Source organism: Sycon ciliatum, chromosome 6 (assembly GCF_964019385.1).
Source record: "Sycon ciliatum chromosome 6, ocSycCili1.1, whole genome shotgun sequence".
Lineage (NCBI taxonomy): Eukaryota > Metazoa > Porifera > Calcarea > Leucosolenida > Sycettidae > Sycon > Sycon ciliatum.
This window is the reverse complement of record NC_088648.1, coordinates 20,939,005-20,958,594: the sequence shown is the minus strand read 5'-3', so window position 1 is coordinate 20,958,594 and position 19,590 is coordinate 20,939,005. Positions and strand designations below refer to the sequence as shown.

At 49.8% G+C, this 19,590-nt stretch overlaps 3 protein-coding genes across 3 annotated transcripts; all 3 read left to right on the top strand.

The window, feature by feature from the left end:
- Positions 1-141: 141 nt before the first annotated feature.
- On the top strand, positions 142-2,907 carry LOC135819632 (protein farnesyltransferase subunit beta-like). Its single transcript, XM_065332874.1, has one exon. The coding sequence runs from the start codon at positions 330-332 to the stop codon at positions 2,145-2,147; it is 1,818 nt and encodes a 605-aa protein (XP_065188946.1). The 5' UTR covers positions 142-329; the 3' UTR covers positions 2,148-2,907.
- A 1,165-nt stretch (positions 2,908-4,072) lies between these two features.
- Positions 4,073-8,671, top strand: LOC135819631 (uncharacterized). The gene is made up of 4 exons (XM_065332873.1): positions 4,073-4,461; positions 5,709-5,831; positions 6,410-6,626; positions 7,864-8,671. Exons 1-4 carry the CDS (start codon positions 4,336-4,338, stop codon positions 7,869-7,871), a joined length of 474 nt encoding a protein of 157 aa, XP_065188945.1. The 5' UTR covers positions 4,073-4,335; the 3' UTR covers positions 7,872-8,671.
- A 2,595-nt stretch (positions 8,672-11,266) lies between these two features.
- LOC135819630 (syntrophin-1-like) lies at positions 11,267-17,351 on the top strand. Its single transcript, XM_065332872.1, has 5 exons — positions 11,267-12,757; positions 13,911-14,119; positions 15,508-15,593; positions 16,331-16,423; positions 17,089-17,351. The coding sequence occupies exons 1-5, from the start codon at positions 11,442-11,444 to the stop codon at positions 17,176-17,178; spliced, it is 1,794 nt and encodes a 597-aa protein (XP_065188944.1). The 5' UTR covers positions 11,267-11,441; the 3' UTR covers positions 17,179-17,351.
- Positions 17,352-19,590: the final 2,239 nt, after the last annotated feature.

Here is a 19,590-nt window from a genome sequence, read left to right as displayed (position 1 = left end):
GGCGCTGCGCCAATAGTACGGTAACCATGGGGATCACGTGTCGATAATCGCAAAAATAAATTTTGAAAATAATGTTCTCCGAAGATGAAAAAAATGTTCGCTGGATAGAAATTTAATCTTGCTCATGTGCTTTGAATGACTGGCTTCATCGTCCATGCTTTCATTGCATTGCCATTGCCATTGGTCTTCTTCCAGAGCATTGAGTGTACCATAATTTCCTGGTTGTTCTGCGTGTTAGATAATACGGCACCAGGGGCAAATCAGAGAATCCATTCCCTCATTGGCTCAAGGATCTGCTAGAATTGTGAGGAAGCTGTGTGAAGTAGACGATGGCGCTCATCAGCCACTTGTCGCTGGATCAGCTTGCCTGTAATGATGATTTGTGGCCCACGGACACATCAGTGAGTCAAGAGGAAGTGGACAGTCTGGTGGCAGAGTGTTATGACTGTTTCAAGCCTGGTTCCAGTCTTGCCAGTGGGGCACTCGAGCCCTACTACGACGAGACTCAAGCAGAAGCAGAAGCAACATCAGGCTCTGCTGAGCCTATGGCGGATATCGCCGAAGGCATAGTGAAGAGCTGTGACGCAGCAGATGATGTAGAGGGCGTACAGGCCGTAATTTCGGCTCAGCTGGACGAGGAAGGCTACGAGGCGACGGTGCTTCCAAACGACACGGAGAGTGACAGTGATGACGGCATACCCGTTAAGCCGTCATCCGTGAGCGGGCTGGTGCTGGATCGAGACCAGCATTTGAAGTTCCTACGCAACGGTTTGCATCAGCTGCCAACTGCGTTTCAACGACTTGATGCCAATCGACCGTGGCTGTGTTACTATATCGTTCACTCGCTGTGCTTGCTTGACGCCGAGCTCGAGGCTGAGGAAAAGTCTCACGTTGTGGAGTTCCTGAGGCATTGTCAGTCGCCGAATGGTGGATTCGCTGGAGGTCCAGGGCAACTCAGTCACATTGCCACCACGTACGCAGCTGTGCTCACCCTCGCGAGTCTCGGCACGAGGGAGGCGTACGAGGTCGTCGACCGTGCCGCGATGCGCCGGTTTCTGCTCGCGCTCGCGTCGGAGAGCGGCGAGGTGCGCGTGCACGACGGAGGCGAAGCGGACGTGCGGGCCGCGTACTGCGCGTGCTCCGTCGCGCACATCCTGAACCTTGACGTGTGGCGCGCCTACGGGAACGTGGCGTTCTGGCTGTCCGAGTGCCAGACGTACGAGGGCGGCTTCGGCGGGGTGCGCGGCGCGGAGGCGCACGGCGGGTACACGTACTGCGCGTTCGCCGCGCTATGCCTGCTGCGCCACGCCACCGACTATGCCGACCTGGAGGCCCTGGCGGCATTTGTGTCGCGCCGGCAGATGCGCCTCGAGGGCGGCTTCCAGGGGCGCACCAACAAGCTGGTGGACGCGTGCTACTCATACTGGATGGGCGCGCTGTTCCCGTTGCTGCGGCGTGCCCTCATCCTCGCGGCAAGCACGGCAAACGAGGACGACGACGAGGAAGATGTGGATGTCGAACAGGACTTTGAGCTGCGCGCCGAGCTGCCAGCCGACGTGGCCGAGCCGTTGCTGTGTTGTCCGGCTAGCTTGCAGAGCTACCTTCTGACGTGCTGCCAGTACCCTGGCGGCGGCCTGGTGGACAAGCCGGGCAAGCGACCGGACTTCTATCACACGTGCTACGCGCTCAGCGGTCTGAGCATTGCGCAGAACTGCGCCGCAGCCGTGTACCAGCCGGCCGCTGGCGTCACCATGACAACCAGTGAGGCAGCAGCACCAGCTGAGGTCGCAGCCTTAACAGCAGCAACTTCAACAGTCCAAACAACCAGTGATGATAGGCCGGGCATGCGCAATCAAGACGACAGCGCTGAACTAGCCGAGGAGGTGTGCGGCGTAACAGCGACGCTTGACGCCACGAGAATATCTGCACCGGATCCGTCATCGAGTGACTGTGCTGACGATAGTTTGCCCGAGTCCTCGTGTGCCGATGCCAAGGACGCACGCGGAGATCATGTGCCATGCGATGGCGGTGTTTTCGTCCTGGGTCATGTGGACAATCAGCTTGTCAGCGTCGACCCGCTGCTGAACATCTGTACCGACAAGGCAGAACGTGCCCTGGCTTACTTTCGATCCCAGGAAAAGCTGTGAGAACGTCTGCACTGCCCACTCAGTGTGCGCGCGCGTGTGCATTGGCTTACGCTCGACGGCGCAGGGTAAGCTTTGCGTAACCCTGTCTAGACTTAGACTATGATGACGGTGTCGTCCCTCTCCAGATTAAGTGTACAAGTGGTGCTGTGACTCGGTCATGGTGCTGTTCCCAGGTTTGTGTGTCCCTTCCGTCCCACTTCGTATCGACATTGGCCATTGGTGTAGTCCAAGAACAGAATGGGACTTTTTTTGTGGACGCTTGACTTTGAGTAATGGACATGTCGATAGGCTAGCCGAACTGCACATAGGCCGTTCTTGAACCCTTCCTTGTGACTGATGCTTTCACGAGCTCCATTGCCAGTCTACCTTCGAAAGACTTGAGCGGGAATCAAGTGATCCCAGCCCCGTCCTCTTTTCATCACACCGCAGTGTTTTATATCGGACTTGCATTTCCCAGTATATTATATTCTTTTAGCCGACCTCAGGGCACACACTTGCCGGCTTGCCACAGCCTGGCCACAGTGGCATCTGTGTCTCATCTGTTAAGGTACTGCTTTTAAGATTCTCTCGTTCCGGTTTCAAAATATTAATGATCTGCGGGCACGAGAGCCTTACGTACGTGCAGCTGCGCATAATTAGAAGCATTGCTGCGGGCAGCGGTGTCAGTACATCCACCCCCCACCCACCCCCTTTTATAAATGTAAATGATGATTGTTATTCAGTTTTCAAGAGTTTATTGCCCTGCTTGGGCTCATTGTGATTCGTGACTGAGTTGTGTTTTGCTGGTGTGGTAATCGAAGCCGGCCGCAGTGTGTGTGTGCGCGTGTGTGCGTGTGTGTGTGTGTGTTGGGGAGTTTGGGCTAAATTCATGATGAGCAGGCCGAAAGCTGATGCCTGCACTCCAGGCTACCGGCATGGTCGCTGTGATTTGCATAGAGAATTCACGAATCATAGCAGCCAGCCATTATGGCATTGCGCAAGTGTTCGAAGTTTCCACTACTGTAAGTCGGCAAATTTTCGGCCCATTCAAATCTCGGCCTCCCAGGGCTAAAACACATTTCGGCCGCATCGAATTGTCGGCCTGTACTGCTGCCGCCTGTACTGGCACACTGAACCTTGCAAAACAAAATTTCGACTGCAACAAATTTTCGGCCAAACATGTCCAGGCCGAAAATAGCTGAAAAGAAATATGCGCCGAATATTAACATTTTGTTGACTTATAGTACTGAGTTTGTGTCTGTGCCGTGCCCATTGTGTGGCGATGACTAACCTACAGGCCGTTCTTATCTTCATGACTGTACTGTACCATAATCTATGCACAGTGCCAGTTGAATCACCATGTACACATTGGTATGCTGTGCTTGATGAAATTCTAGCCCGTTCGTTCTTTGGCACTACAGTCTTCGTTAGAATATTGAAGTCGCTCATGTGTGCAAAACGATCATAATTATTATACAATGTACAGTGTACGCAAGGCAAAACAACAGAGACCAAAGTGTACATAATACATGACACACAAACACACACCTCAGACATGCCCATCGCGGAAGCGATGATAGCGACCAGCTATGTTAGACATAGCAACTTGTGCTGGGATTACACCATTCAACAGCTTGCCAGGCACACACACACACACACACACACACACACACACACACACACACACACACACACACACACACACACACACACACACCACACACACACACACACACACACACACACATCATTCCGGTTTTGACAGACTGATTTCGCTGTCCCCCCCCCCCCGTACTCGGTACCGTGTAGTGTAGCCTAGGCCATAGGCCAACAAAAATCGGGATATCGCTAACTATTTTTATCCCAGTAGCCGTGGCAACAGGGCTACAAAGCTTTTTTAAAGGGAAAGGGAAAGCTCCCCCCACATTTGCCCTGGGAAAGACAAAAGACTAGTGTGCAGTGAAATGACTCGATGGAGCCTTGCAGTTGTTGGCTTTGACGCTGGAAAAAGGTAACCCACTTCTTGCTCTGCCGCTAGCGCTAGCTTGACACCGTAGCTGGGCATTTGCGCGCTCAGCACTAGTCTTGCAAGCATCAGCCTAGCCCGTCGTTAGTTATTTCTCTGTCTCCAGTAATTACTAGTAAATCGATCGCTCGAGCCCCAGAGGGCCAGAGCTGGTCACAGGAGGAGAGCGCGGTGGCGGTCGTCATGGAGGATGCTGGGCAGGAGCAGCAAGGAGGAATCGCGATCAGCGCGGCCCCAATGAGAACTGGCGACAACGTCCGTATTAGTATCGATTCCAATTCAGAGGACGAAACTGGACCGTGCCTCAGCGTAAGTCGGAAACTCCCCCCGATTTAGGCCAAGGCCTGTGGAGATCGAGAACCCATAAAATACTTTTTTTTTTAGGCCAAGGCCTGTGAGATCGAGAACCCATAACTTGAAATACCAATATAAAAATACAAGTAAAAGTCGCACGAGGTGAGGATAGTTTTGTTTTGCTTTGGCGTGTGTCTGTGCCCGAGACGTATTTATCCATCTTGTCAATCATGATGGAATACACCACACCACACGTACCGCACTACGAACATCAATTATCCAGTGCTGCTCAATGAAATCCAGTCGAATCACTCAAATACAGGTCGGCCGTTGCGCAGCCCTAGACCTGCGAACACTATCACTGGGCTGCGGAATGGGGCAAGACGCAAAACGTGACTCCCGCGACCGTATTTTATTGAGCAACACGGAGGCCCATGCGCCAATGCACTATGAGGTTAATCACAGAATGTGTGAGAAAAGCAGACAACTGCGAAATCCCACACTTCCATGCCAAACTGTTACCACCAGGGACGCGACGAGGCATCAGGAACAGAATGGATTTGAGTGACCCGCCTCATATTATGTTCAGTGATATTGAGAAAAAAAGAGTAGCAGCAGGGGAAGCTGAGAAAATTCACAATAATAACGGAACTGGTTCGGATGTGATGTGCAGCGCTATGGTAATGGGTGTGTCCACCCGAATTCTTTTCACAGATGAAGCTGCAGGAAGCCTCAGCCCTTCTTCACATTATGTTGTTGTCACTATTATTATTTTCCTTCGAGTTTTGTGTCGTTCTGAACTTGATAATTTTCCACCTTGTCACGAGTGTTGTTATCTCATTATCTTTACGCTATATAAGTTTTAGTCTTTCCAACTTGAGCCATTCCCTGTATAATCCTTGATGAGAGGGGACCGAAAACGTTCGGATGCTTTTAACAAAGTGCCTTATTTGACTGGATGTCTGTTTGCGTGGATACTTGCGACCCAAAACTTACCTTCGTTTTGTAAAGTATTATCCGCCTCCGACCTCTTTTAGAAATTATTATTTTTATTATTATTTATTCATATTTTAATAGGGCAGTCCCCACAGAAGGTCTTCTTGCGGGGTACCCTAAGAATGGAAGTAATGCATTGCGAAATAGGGATGGCGATGCAGCAGTGCGGATATCAGATGGAGTGCTATTCCATCTGTCTGCAAGCTGTTGGCACAGACTAACTTGTTCTGTATGCCTGTCCGGCGTGCTGCGCTTGTACCCTGCAGGAAGCCGGAGCTATTGCCAGCCAGCTGCTGGAGGACGAACAAGTCAGGAATGGCAACATCAATCGCCAAGTGACAGGTGTGTGGAGCTTGACTGCGACCACGGCTTTTGTCAACGGTACCTCGGTGAGTTGCGAGTGTGTGTGTCTACATGAAAATGTTAACTGCTACATGCTCTCCACTGTGTAGTGTTGTGGACTGGTGCAGTGGCATATTGATTAAAAAAAAAAGTTTCTCTGTGAAAATGAAGAAGAAAGGACCGAAGGTTTAAGTCCGCGGCTCTTCGTTCGAGTTCTTTCTCTGTGCTGCAGGAAATTGCATTCGGCCCACATGTACGCCATACTGTGTGTACCTCACAGCTCATTGTACGCAATGTTGTTGTTACAAGCGCGGTGACAATCCACTGTTCTGGTTACCACATCTTCTGGTCTAGAAGCAATTGAGTCCCCCCCCACACACACACACACCTCCACACACACACACACACACGCACACAGGCTACCACTTCCCCTGGGTGTGCAGCATCACGTAGTGTTCACGTTTGCTTCAATGTCTTTACTTGTTCAATGTTGCTTCGCAGGACGGATGTCTAGCCGATTGTTGAGAACTGTACTCAAGACCTGTGTGAATATTTCATCCCTCCTAACTGATATTTTTGGCTGCCTGTCTGTGTACGTATGCAATGTTGGATGTTTTGCCTTCAGAATCCTCAGATCGAAAATGGGGTTGTGCACCACCTGCGAGTTGGTGATACGCTGTCGATAGAACTGACCGTTGATCGAAGGCTGCGGCTGCAGCGGCATTCTGACAATTTTTCCAGTACGTTTGTTTTCCCGGAACCGATCGTAACGGACGATGTCCATTTCTTTATCAGATTGCGCAACGGGGTGGCGGTTTCACTGGTCGACGTCGCAGCTCCTGGTGAGTTTTGATATTGAGTAGATATTCTGGTGCTGGAGCCACTGGGGGGGGGGGGGGGGGGGGTAGGGGCGGGGGTGATACGGTGTGTGTCTGGGGGGGGGGGGGTAGGGGCGGGGGTGATTATGGTGTGTGTCTGGGGGGGGGGGGTGATATGGTGTGTGTCTGGGGGGGGGGGGGGGGGGGGTGATGGGGTTGGTGGTCTCAGGATTCTTGGCTAGCGGTCGGTGCAGCTACAGTTGCAAGCGACAGTGCACATTGCGTCTACTAGACATCGTCCAGAGCACCAGCAGTGCAAAGGACAAAGAGAAGCCATGGCTTCAGCTTCAGCCAAAGTAACATCCAGTAGCTCTGCCCCCCCCCCCCCCCCCCCCCTCGACATTGTTCGATAGGGTACGCCGGAAAACAGTGCAAAGTGACCAGCAGGGAGTTGTTGTAGGCCAAAGCATGGTTGTGTACGGCCCTGGAGCTGTGTCTGTACAGGCTGCAGAGAAGAGCGTGTACGGATTAGTCACGTGATGGGAAGTCACGCCACTTTGCAGACCCCATGGACTGCAGTTACACCTCGCTGGGGTTGTGCCATCTTCATCACAGTCACGCCAGTCGTCTAGAAATGACCAGCTGCTACTTCACTTGTTGATTGGCTCAACGATTATCTCGTGAACTGCGTCTTAGAATCCTGGTCGCAATAGTCATGTACAGGGAAACCTCGTTAAGAAGAACCGACTGATAAGACAAACTTTCGCTTTAGAAGAACTAGTGTTCATAACTTTATTGGATAAATCACTGTGTATTCACTGGGTATAAAATACGGATAAGAAGAACTCCCATTATTACGAATAAATACCATCGGTCCCTTGGTGTTCGTCCTAAAGAGGTTTGACTGTGTTGGATTCACACGTACTGCACCCAACCCTTTGCAGCCAGTTGCGTTGTCCTGGCTACGCCCGCGGGTTATAATCATGTATTTGTGTCTGAGTATTGATCATATACTTGGGATGATTATGGTATAATGTATTCTGGTTGGTCTGCTTGTTTTGTGTCTCTCCTCGTTGTTTTGTGTCTCTCCTCATTGTTTTGTGTGTCTCCTCGTTGTTTTGTGTCTCTCCTCATTGTTTTGTGTGTCTCCTCGTTGTTTTGTGTCTCTCCTCATTGTTTTGTCTCTCCTTGTTGTTTTGTCTCTCCTTGTTGTTTTGTCTCTCTTGCGGCCTGGATTCTACCACACGTGCTACGTGCTTAGCGGCCTGAATGTTGTCCAGAGCTGTACCAGACAGACCCATGTGCCAGCTTAGCTGTGACGAGTTTCGGCATCAGCCACTAGTGCGGCCACCGCTACGACCAGTGAGTCAGCACTCTGTGTGGCCACATCTGACGACATGCCAGCAGCCTGCCGATTGTGGAGGCACATCACGACCTGCCGACAATTGACCTTCTCCCGCCGACAACGGCCTTGAAAAATGTCCAATTTTGACTCTATTCTTGATTTAGAAGTTATGATCTGGGTGGTTTTTTCAGTTTTCACTGATTATTAGGAGAATTTCGTAAGGTGTCAAGCGAAATAATCGTCTGTCTCGAGAAAAATCGGAATATTGAGTTCTAATGAATCTCACGTGAGCCATGGATTTTTTTATTTTTACCGTGTACGTTTGTATACTGGGGTTACTAGGCATGGGAATGGATGCATTCTATTATTTTATCCTACTGGTGTAGGAACACTAGGAACAAATCCCCCGGATGATGCATTTTATTTTTTCATGCCACTGATATTTGGCTCAGAAGAATGATGTGGCAACACTGCATGTGATGGCGGTGTACTTTTTTTGGTGATGCCCATGATCAGCTCATTAGTGTCGACCCGCTGGCAGGCAGCGGTCTTATAGTACATCCATCCCCGTTTTTTATATTAAATTTTGTAAAATGATTCGATGGGCAATAAATTATTATGATTGGTGTCTCCTTGCCGTTTGTTTAAAAAAATATGATTGGTATTCGGTGTTCAAGAATGTATTGCCTTATTTGCACTTGACGTGATCCATGACTGAGTTTGAGTTGTGTTGTGTTGCTGGTGTGGTGACCGAAATCGGCCGATGAGCATGTGTGGTGGGGAGTTTGGGCTAAATTGATGATGATAATATTTGCGGGATCCACGTCGGCATCGCCTGAATGTTCAGAAACACACAAACTAGCCTTCGCATCCGCAGGCCACCACTATGCCTGTTCACCTTAGTGGCGAATGCAGACCTCACTAGTGAGTCAGAGGAGAGGAGGTTAGTCTCTCAACCAATCGGGTGTGTAACGGCCCATAACCCTGCAAACTGCATCCTTGTTATTCTCACTCCGAGCTGTGAGTACCCAGTTGACCATGCATGGGTGTCGGCGCAGTTCAACACGCGTAAAAAGACTTTTTTTACACGCTCCCTGCTACCAGCGCGGGTCTTGGCCTCGGGACCTCATGATTCGCAGGCAGGCCTGCAAATCTATCGGCCATATGCGTTGGTGATGATGATGAGCAGGCTGAAAGCTGCTGCCCACCCTCCTGGGTAATGCCGGTGTAACAAAGTTACATAGTACACTTACCATGTACCAGGGAGTAGTACAATACGGTATTGTACCACTCCCTGACACATACCCCCCCCCCCCCCCAGAATTTGTCCCCCGGGCAATCTTACCATGTACCAGGGAGTAGTACAATACGGTATTACTACTCCCTGACACATACCCCCCCCCAGAATTTGTCCCCCGGGCAATCTGCTACCGGGGTATGCACATGTAGTGCATTTACTTGGAATTTGGGACTTTTTCTGGTAGGTTCCATGCTTGTTTTGCGTGTCTGCAAAGAAATGGAGCAGAATTCAAGGAAGTGCCTGCCATAGGGTTTGTAAGGTTCTGCCAATTTCAAATAAACCAACCAACCAATCCGCCGATTGTTCGAGCTTTATCCGTCAAGTGCATGTCTATCACGGTGATTTATCCTGAAAATGCAGTGATACTTCCAGAACGTTTTTTCGTGACTATCATGATCATCACTGGAGTTGAAAATAGTTTTACACCTACAATGTAGAGCAGACACCATGGTAGCCCACACTGGTACAAATATTAGTACTTTAAGTAACAGCTACAATGTAGAGCGGGCACCATGGTAGCCCACACTGGTACAAATATTAGTACTTGAAGTAACAGCTACAAAGTACAATGTAGTCCTGGATTCATGCATGATTGTACATGTAACCAGCCAGGTGCCCAGGAATCAGAATGATACTCTCGAGTCCGAGCCGCTGAAACTGGGTCAATGCTTGGCCAAGTAACACTGTTAGTTGCATTGAAAAAGAGAAGAGGTGAAGACGTTGGAGCTTAGGCCAGTCTTCCACCTGCTGGATATGATACCGGGGTACTATACTAGCTGTCATTTCCTTTCTTCACATGCATTAACAAACAATAAATTGACTTTATTCATCATATTCTTTGTAAAGTCTACCCCACTTATTATAGAAGGTACGAGAGCTAGAGTCGTAGAGAAAAAGGAGAAAACTATAAACTAATTATTTTACTTTGTTTACAAGCGGCCCTACAAGATTTGGTTCGTTATAAACGAAAACTGTTCACTATGAAGGGTCAAGTTTGTATACATGTACATGTAGGTTCAAACAGGGACATGGACAATGGTATAATTATGCGATTTCTTTTTAAGTTATAAAGAAATCGCATAATACCATTGTCCATGTCCCTGTTTGACCCTTCATAGTGAACAGTTTTCGTTTATAACGAACCAAATCTTGTAGGGCCGCTTGTAAACAAAGTAAAATAATTAGTTAATATATTAATTTTATACAAAAGAGAAAGACCAATGAACTACAAGTTACGCTATGCTGTATAGTTTTCTCCTTTCGCTCTACGACTCTAGCTCTCGTACCTTCTTGCCATTACCGGTACTGGTATTCACTGATCGGTGGGGTTATGATAGGGGTGAGTGCAATTCTGGTACAGTACAACCTGTAACTAAAGACCACCGTGACTAGCGACCAGCCTGGTACAACAGACCACTTCACCAGGTGCGGACGGTCTCACGTTCACATACATGTACATGATTGTACCGGTAATGGTTGTGCGGTGCAAACCTCCAGCTAAGGACCACCTGCCACTAAAGACCGGTTTCTGTGGCACCAAGGGGTGGTCGTTAGTCACAGGTTTTACTGTATACTATACTATAGCCCCGGTGAGAAGGCAGTCTTGCCTGTTCATATGGTGAAGTAAAATAAAGAAACAACAACAACAACTGTATAACGACCTTCGGCTATACAGAACTACAGTGAAACCTGTCTAAGACGACCACTCAGGGAACCTTCAGAATCTGGTCTCTGTCACCAGGTGGTCTCCTTATCCGAGTGGTCGCCTTGACAGGTTTTACTGTACATGTACGGTCTACAAAGTACAATCATGACACTCGATCTCCCGCATGCTGTGTTCAATAATCAGGACTTCAGCCCAGGAGTCGACCGACGTAGACTCTACTCTGTAAATCTCCTTGACTACTGTACAGGTGGTTGACAGATGAATCACGGATTTCGCCTGCATCATGCACGGTCCTGTCGGTGGGCGTGTTGACCCGTACCCAGTGGTAGTCCTTGACCGGGAGTGAAGCGCAAAGCTGCCGAAACCTGGCAGAATGACTTCTGCAAAGGGAGCAAGAAAGCGTAGATCCACCTGTTTTGCATGGCGATGCGTGGCTTGTACTTGTACGTAATTTTAGTTGTAGGTACCGGTGACGAGGACAAGAGAAAGGATATTCAGGGTAACTAGGTCGCAAGGCTAATCGGAAAAATGCCGAGTGCAGTGAAAAGTGGCCGCCTGGATGTCTTTGCCTATGACAGTAGCGCTTACGATGTCTTCGCGCCCGCTCGTTCGATGGCTGAATCTACTCCAGCCATGTCGCTGTCGGACAGCAGTGTGTGGCAGCCGGCATACTCCACACTGTCCTCGACCATGCTCGAGTTTCGCCACGATCCATGCTTCTTTCGCACCTCTAGCTCTGGCGGCGAGTCGACAAGGTCGAGGGCCACCGCTGCTCCCAGCACAGCGAGCAGGAGGCCAGCACCGCAGAGCCCTCCGCCAGACACGACCCAGTCATCTCGAACCGTACAGATCGAGCTGCAGGCACAGGAACCGCTCGGACTGCACATCAGCGGAGGCAGCGACTTCAGCCTGCCGGTGTTCATCTCGAAGCTGGTCGTCGGCTCGGTGGCGGAGCGTTGCGGAAAGCTCTACGTCGGGGACGTCATTCAGGCGGTCAACGGCGTGCAGCTGACTGGATTGGAGGCGCACAGCGATGTTGCCAATCTGCTGCAGCGTGCCCTGAGCGAGCGGCGTGTTCAATTAGTGATTCAATACCAGCCTGATGTACTGCAGCAGAGCAAAGACTGGCCCGACCACGAGAACATTGCAGAAGAAACTTCACCTCGCCAAGGCAGGGAGCAGCAACAGCAGGAAGAAGAAGATGAACTTGAAGGCCATGAACGTCAGCAGCAAGAGCCAGCCGGGCCAGGAACGAACGGGGGTGAACCAGCCGGAAGGTCTCGTCACATCACCGTGCCCCTGAGTGGGAGAAGCGTGTGGCGAAGTGAAGAAGTCGTGTTCGACCGCGACGTTTGTGCAGTGATCGGCGAAGAGGATCGCCTGAGTCGCCGCTGCTTTGTTCTCTACAGTCCGACGGAGCCAGCATGCCTGTTTCGTGCCCGCTCAGCCACCGACGCAGACCGGTGGTGTTCGGCGCTTCAGGAGAACTTGCGCGCAGGCCTGCGTGAGGCCATGTTCGCCGCGAACGTTGCACTGCACGGTCATGTGGCCCTGTCCAGTCTGCATCACGTGACGTGGGCGAGGACGTGGTTGCTGGGCAACGGGCCGAGTTCCGCGGCGTCGCCGTTCGCGTCGTCACGGCAACGAGCGAGCGAGGAGATCAAGCTGGTTGCTATTAGCGACACGCTGGTGACTATCTACTCTGGATCGCCGCCTGTGCCGCCGACTGCGGCTGGCTTGTCAGCGTCATTGAGTGCGGCAACTACCGGTGCTCAACCTGCGCTCGAGGAACAGGTGGTATTCTGGAGTAGCCCAGAGATTGTACTACCCGTCGTTCAGTCCAGGTATGCATATGTTTCACACTCTCGTATATGCTAAGGAATAGTAGTTCGGGAGGGCGGGTAGCGTTGTGAGGGGGGGGGGGGGGGGGGGAGTAGTTAGTACATTCGCTCCCTGCTTTTTGTCTGTAAGATTGATGAGCCTGATGTTTTGCGACCCTGCTTGATCTATAGATGATGTCATAGTGCTGCTAGGACGTCAGTAGCAGAAACACGAAGAATAGAGCGCAATATACAGAAGCGTGCTGATTGTCCGCACTGTCTGCGGCGAGTTCGGATGAGAAGAATGGTCGGATAAGGGAGCAGTGACACATCCATCTAAACACAGGCCTATTCCATCATGCTTTCATCATTTTTTCATTCCCATTGGCAGCACAACAGGAACTAAGCTCCTCGAACAATGACACTATGGTGATTCATTTCGGCTTAAATCTGTTGACATGCATAACAATACATACGGGGCAGAACAACAGAGACCGAAAATCTGTCTCGTAACCCGGTTTCGTGTTTCAAAAAACCCTCACATCAGGAATGATGCTATTCGCTAGTTATATAGGGTGATTGCAGTGTAGGCTAAGGCAGTGCCGCAACCACGAAGCTTGAGGAGATAACATCAATAGTACCTACATGTACATACTAATTATTGTTACGGGTCAAAGGGGTGTTCCGGGTACCCGCCCGTTAATCCCAAGTACCGTTAGTAAAAGGGTACCATTTTGGATTTCGATGATCCAGTCAGTACGGAACAACACTGCTGGAATCGCGCATTCCAGGCGGTAGTTAACACCCGTTTGACCTCTACATATTGTGCATCGCTTGAATGGTGCTCCGAGTGGGGAAAATCAGCAAAAGTTCATTTACTACCCGTCAACTCAATGCAAGCAAGCATTACAGATAGTTGACGTTCAGATAATCGCCGTTCCACTAGACTGTGTTGCTGGTCTCTGCCGGCGGCTGCATTCACTTATGAAGTTTCTTCACAAGTGCACGTTATACTCACATGTGTGTGTGTGTGTATGCGTGTGTGTATGTGTGTGTAATGTGTGTGTGTGTGTATATTGTGTGTGTGTGTATGCATGTATGTATGTGTGTGTACGTGTGTGTGTGTGTACGTGTGTACATGTGTGTGTGTGGGGGGGGGGGGGGGGGCGTGCTTCAGGATCGTCGAGCCTCTTAACGCCAGGATCGTGAGCACATCGTCCACGGTCGGAGATTGTCCAGGTCACGTCATATTGAAGACGGGCCTGGATCACGGCCTGGAGAGGAGAGTTCTGCTGACAGAGAGCGACGTTGACCTCACCCTGTGGAAGAAGGAGTTCCGCGAAGTGTGGAAGTCCATCCCTCAAGTGGTGGGCAGAATAAGCTTCCGTAAGTGTAACACTAGGGACCTTTCGCATTTGCTACGAAACGAATGCGAAACGAAAGTTTGATTCGGCTCGTAATCGTTTCGTTGAAAACAGATTTCAGGTTTCGCAAGTCGTCATGCAAATGTGCATGGCAACTACGAATACGGCCGCGGACGCCGGTAGTTTGGCGTACGGGTTTTTACACGCACACGTGCATGGATCATGGAATCAAGGGAAAAATGTGTACCTTGCAAAACATGTGTACCTATCCAAATAAATGTGTACCTGACGGATTCGGAGCGTGCCACGAATGAAGAGGCTTCCATTCGTGAAAACGAGTTCTCCGCAGCTACTCTGACGAATCCTCGAACCCAGGTGACGAATCAGCATTCGTTTCGTATCCGTACGCGGGGTGCGAAAGGTCCCTACTGTCTCCACTCTGCGTACCAGTAGTAATCATGGCTTGCTATTTCCTGCATGGTAAAGTGACTGCTACCGCCAGAACTCGAACCAAGGACCCTTGCTTATGGCCAGCCAGTGCCGCCGGGAACGGTCCGGTTGGTCCGGTTCTGGCTCGCCCCCTAAGATTCGTTTAAAGCCGGGGAGAAAAATTCTGCGTACATGTACATGACTTGTATTGTCGTCTTTTTTTTATCGATCATTCCTACCTACATGTTCATGCACCTATAGTGGGCCATACATTGTACATTGATATCCATGCAAAATTGTTCCCTGTAGTTGGCTCTGAAAACTTGTGAAAGGGCCAAATTCTGCTTTTTCTGACCGGATTTTTCTATAAAATGTCCGCGGGAGATTCCCCGGACCGCCCTCACGCCGTACCAACTTCGCCCGCCTTCCGGTGGGCCTGCCAGCGATGCTATATATATACCAGTTAATACCAGTTAATATATATTATATATATATATATACTATATACTCAATCTGCGGACAGCATGCTGTTTCGTTCTTTTTGAACTCATCAGCGCAGCACAGAGAAAATGAGGCCGAACCTGATAGCAATGGAAATAAAAATTTCCAATCAGGCCCGAACGTACGTACCCGAACGTATATACTATATCCTATAACCACGAAGCCATAGTGTAGTCGTCATCCCTGCAGCGACCGTTCAACATTTTCTTCAGACTTCGAAACTCATGCTTCCTGTGAACCCACACAGGCTGGTGGTACGCGGCCTTCACCGTAACCCCCACACACCTCACTGTAACCCGCACACTTCATGTGCAGACTAGCACGCGCGCAGTACTAGTTGTAAGTTTTCGACTCCCGGGTCTGACTCCACAGCCCAGCACTGTCGGCGGCTATGCGCCACTCCATTGTCCAGCGTTTCGACATTCTGATACTGGTGTTTTCTCTGGTGCATGTGTCTTTTTGGTCTGATCCTCCACACAGCTATCATCTGGCACAGTGAGGCATGCGAAGTGGTGTTGGAGCCGCAGCAGGATAGAATCATCGTCATCATCGGGGGATCCACGGAGGTAGGCTGAGCTCTAACCCGTGCTGTGCACCACCGCGTATGTGCATCTGGTGTGTAGGGGTGTGTGCGTGTGTGTGCGTGTGTGTGTGTGTGTGTGTGTGTGTGTGTGTGTGTGTGCGTGCGTGCGTGCGTGTGTGTGTGCGTGGTCTCTGTATGACAGGGGATGACCATGTACTCAGTCGTGCAGCTCGTATAATTTCTGTGCGTGGAAGACGCATGCAAACTGCGAGCGCCTCAATCCGTTTTCACTCCGAGTGACCGCATACACATGCCGGGTAGTAGTTCTATCTAGACCGGAAGCGTCTTTTTGAGTGGTCTCCATGTAGCTTGCATACCTATTATTGTTTAGTTGTTGAGGTAGTACTGATGTCATAGTGTACATTCTATCTCAGAAACCGCGGGTACATAGCTAGGGCTGCAACGGGTAGGGTTTTGGTCGGGTGACGGGATCGGTAATTTCTATCCGGGTAGCACGGGTGCCCTGTCGGGGTTTTTTTTTGACGCAGTTTGTACTGTGAGTGTGCACTTGCACTACATAGAAAGTGTGCAGTAAGCGCGTAGCCGTACTGTTTACATGCACCATTGCAAGAAAAACACCGTACTCCAACTACCCGATCGGGTTCTCTCTCCCCCCCCCCCCCCACACCCACCCATGTACACCTACGCACAGTACGCCTAAGTTGCATGAATGCAGACGTATGACATTTCGATCGTTTTGTTTGCTCATTTGTCTGCTAGAAAATGCTGCCGATTCCGTTCAAGAACATCAGGGGAACGTCAGATGATGGCCAGAGCCGATTCTATATCTTGCTGGACTCACAAAGCCGAGTGGTACGTAGTGCTGAGTCCGTGTCACGTGTTTCCATGTCACGTGTTTCTTGCAAAACAAAATTTATGTCTGTAGGCTCGGGCCGCTCACGCTGCGGGCTAGCTATCACTATCAGACTTTTGGCTAGCAACTGGCGAGCTGCTGGCTCAGGGAGCAATCTGGCCCTTTTACTATTCGCCTCAGTCTTGCACTATCTCTCAACCCCACCCTTTGCCATTCTGTTCATGCTAGGCATGTATCACTTGGCTACTTGCAACAACACACACGGCACCCTGCATCGGTAGCCATGGTGACATCGAGAGGCAAGCACTGCACTCGGAGCTGGCGTCATTGATCTGGGAAGTTATCCAATGTACAATGGGCATCAGAAGAATTATTAACTTCTGAGTGGCATCGCTCTACGAGGGGGGAGGGGAAACTGAATACCATTACCTACAGCTCAGAACAGTGTGTATATTTCAAGCCACCTCCTTCTGTTACCCTTAAGCCTAAATCCCCCCGCCCTCCTCCTTCGAAGCGCTGGCTGGTACATATAGGAAAATACAATGCTCAAGAAATTGGAGTCTTCTGGTCCTTCATCTACTGGATAAATCATGGAGGCCAGCAGACAATACACGATCTTGTGAAGTGAAATTGTGTCTGATGTTTTTTCCCCCGCTGTGCACAGATCTTCAAGTTCAATGCTTCGTTCAAGCCGTTCCAGTGCGCCCTCATCTCCTACCTGGCGTATCACAAGTCCTCACTAGCTGCTGTGTAGCCCGTACCTGGGTAAGCACACCGCAGCAGCATGCCTACTCCAGTGAGCTGCTGCTGTGTTCCGTCTGCACCATGCTGCCAGACTTCAGGCAAGCAAAGGACGTTGAAGGTGCCGAGGAGCAGGACTGGAACTGAGTGACCTACCTGTATATGTACCGGATTTCCTCGATCATACATCACACTTGATTTTGAGTCGCACCCACCTTTTAAGGATTGAGCAATATTGCTTCAATAATAAATTATAGTCGTGTTGGTAGGATGTCACATTCGATTGAAAGTTGCACCCTATTCTTTGCCCTTGGAAGTTCAGTGTAAAAAGGTGTGACTTACTTTCGGGGGAACTATGGTATTTGCTACTGGTACAACTGCTGCAACGCAAGACCGCGTCGGCTCGTGAACTATGGCGGTGATGTCAACACAGTTTTGCTTGACACAAACATACAGTGCTACGAGCTTACACGCAGCGCAGCCGCATGGTCACCGAGTTAGATTGTGAGATGTTACGGGGGCTGCACGGCCCGAGCTCCATTGGCAGTAGTTCCCGGCTATGTAGATTTTACAGACCGATTGCTGGCTCACAGCGATGATGCAGCACAAGATGTTTTGAGGCAATATTGATTTTTGCAGAACAATCTGATCCCCGGTCATGCCATGAACCAGTGGCTGCCCTACGCCACCGGCAGCGACTCAACTGTGTTGAGGTAACGGTATCATTCGGCCACGCGCTGAGACATTGATATTCTGAACGTGGCATCTCTCTCTCTCTCTCTCTCTCTCTCTCTCTCTCTCTCTCTCTCTCTCTCTCTCTCTCTCTCTCTCTCTCTCTCTCTCTCTCTCTCTCTCTCTCTCTCTCTCTCTCTCTCTCTCTCTCTCTCTCTCTCTCTCTCTCTCTCTCTCTCTCTCTCTCGAGTGGAAGGCTTTGCCCTATATGGGTATCGAGCACTCTTCGGACAGTGGCGCATGTTTCTTGATTATGTTATGACATATGTTCGTCAGATATACCACTTCACGATCATTTTCCATGCAGGGTATGTTACGTTCACATGTACATATCAAGAGAGCCGTATGCAGTTTACTAGCGAGTTCCATTGTGGTCTGTGTCTCATTAGACATGGTTAGCATTTTACCGTTCACGCTATTTTCGACGGTCGGTCTGTACTGTTTTTTTGTGTGTGTAGACATGGCATTTTACCGTTCACGCGCTAGATCCAACGGTACTCGTACCCAACACCCAAAGTACCGTCGGTTTGGTACCGTTTCGACGATAGAAAGCTCTGTTTAGCGGGAGAATGAAACGGTAGGATTCCAACTAGAGTTGTGTCACAAGTCAATCGTTGCGTCAGGAGTCAGGACTCAGAAGCCAAACTGCAACCGTGTCTCGAAAACACACAAAAAACAGTAGCCCTCTACACGCCGACCGTCGAAAATAGCGTGAACGGTAAAAATTTAATGCTCGCCATGTCTATTGAGTGTTTTTGTTTCCTGTGACACTGACCAATGGCGGTGTGCACATGCTTACTCTTAAGAAAAGTGATACCCTGTGCATGATCGGCTCGCACTGGTGGGTGATGAAATGACTCTAGCGCAGTCTGACATTGCCTGAGTATTGGTCCCCATGATCGGGCATGGTTCATTATCATCAACATAGGCTGGCCCGAATCATGTTTATTGATGATTGAGTTACATAATAAGGCTATTGCGCAATGCCGTAATTTGCACCGAGACTGACACCCCACAGTCCCCACACACCGACCTAGACCTGGGCATGGCCGTCTGGGGTGGTGAACAGTGCATTGGCCTGATGCCAGCGTACTCACATGCATTGCTCATACCTTCCATATTTGGCAATGCACAATGGGCGTATTTTACTGTAATAATAATAATCACTCTGTGGCAGTGCAATGACCCTGATGACAGGCTTAGCACGACCCGATGAGTGATGACAAGAGTACAATAGGGCTTGAAAGTGATGACGTCAAAAACGGCCAGGGAGTAGTAAGTTGACATCAGATTTCTATTTTTGGATCCACTAAGGTGTGACTTTGCTATTGCCTCAGTATGTGGGTGCATAGCAACCCACTCATGTCGCATGCAGGTGTGACTTTTATTTCGCCACCAGTTGTAACCCCGCCCCCAGTAGCCAAATCAGTCAGTTTCACTGGCCACATCAGCATGCTGTGGGTAAGACCGCTTGAAATGTGCTTGGATCCATAGAAAAACTGGATCCAAGTGGATCCAGTTTTTGAATTTTTGAAATTGTTGCTATGCTGTGACGTAGCACTTTCAAGCCCTATTATAACCTCCGTAGTCTTGGTGATGAAAGAATTATTGATTGAGTTGTCGCACGTCCGTACCGGTAATAAAATAATAAAAAAGTGCCTAATCTCATTGACCTGGTGACTTTGTACTTGTA

Bases quoted from the DNA above. Each gene is read 5' to 3' on its own strand.
- LOC135819631 (XM_065332873.1), top strand. From the start codon at position 4,336: ATGGAGGATGCTGGGCAGGAGCAGCAAGGAGGAATCGCGATCAGCGCG. The intron at 4,462-5,708 runs GTAAGTCGGAAA...TGTACCCTGCAG, and splicing joins AAACTGGACCGTGCCTCAGC to GAAGCCGGAGCTATTGCCAG. The intron at 5,832-6,409 runs GTGAGTTGCGAG...TTTTGCCTTCAG, and splicing joins CTTTTGTCAACGGTACCTCG to AATCCTCAGATCGAAAATGG.
- LOC135819632 (XM_065332874.1), top strand. From the start codon at position 330: ATGGCGCTCATCAGCCACTTGTCGCTGGATCAGCTTGCCTGTAATGAT.
- LOC135819630 (XM_065332872.1), top strand. From the start codon at position 11,442: ATGCCGAGTGCAGTGAAAAGTGGCCGCCTGGATGTCTTTGCCTATGAC. The intron at 15,594-16,330 runs GTAGGCTGAGCT...TTTGTCTGCTAG, and splicing joins TCATCGGGGGATCCACGGAG to AAAATGCTGCCGATTCCGTT. The intron at 16,424-17,088 runs GTACGTAGTGCT...CGCTGTGCACAG, and splicing joins TGGACTCACAAAGCCGAGTG to ATCTTCAAGTTCAATGCTTC.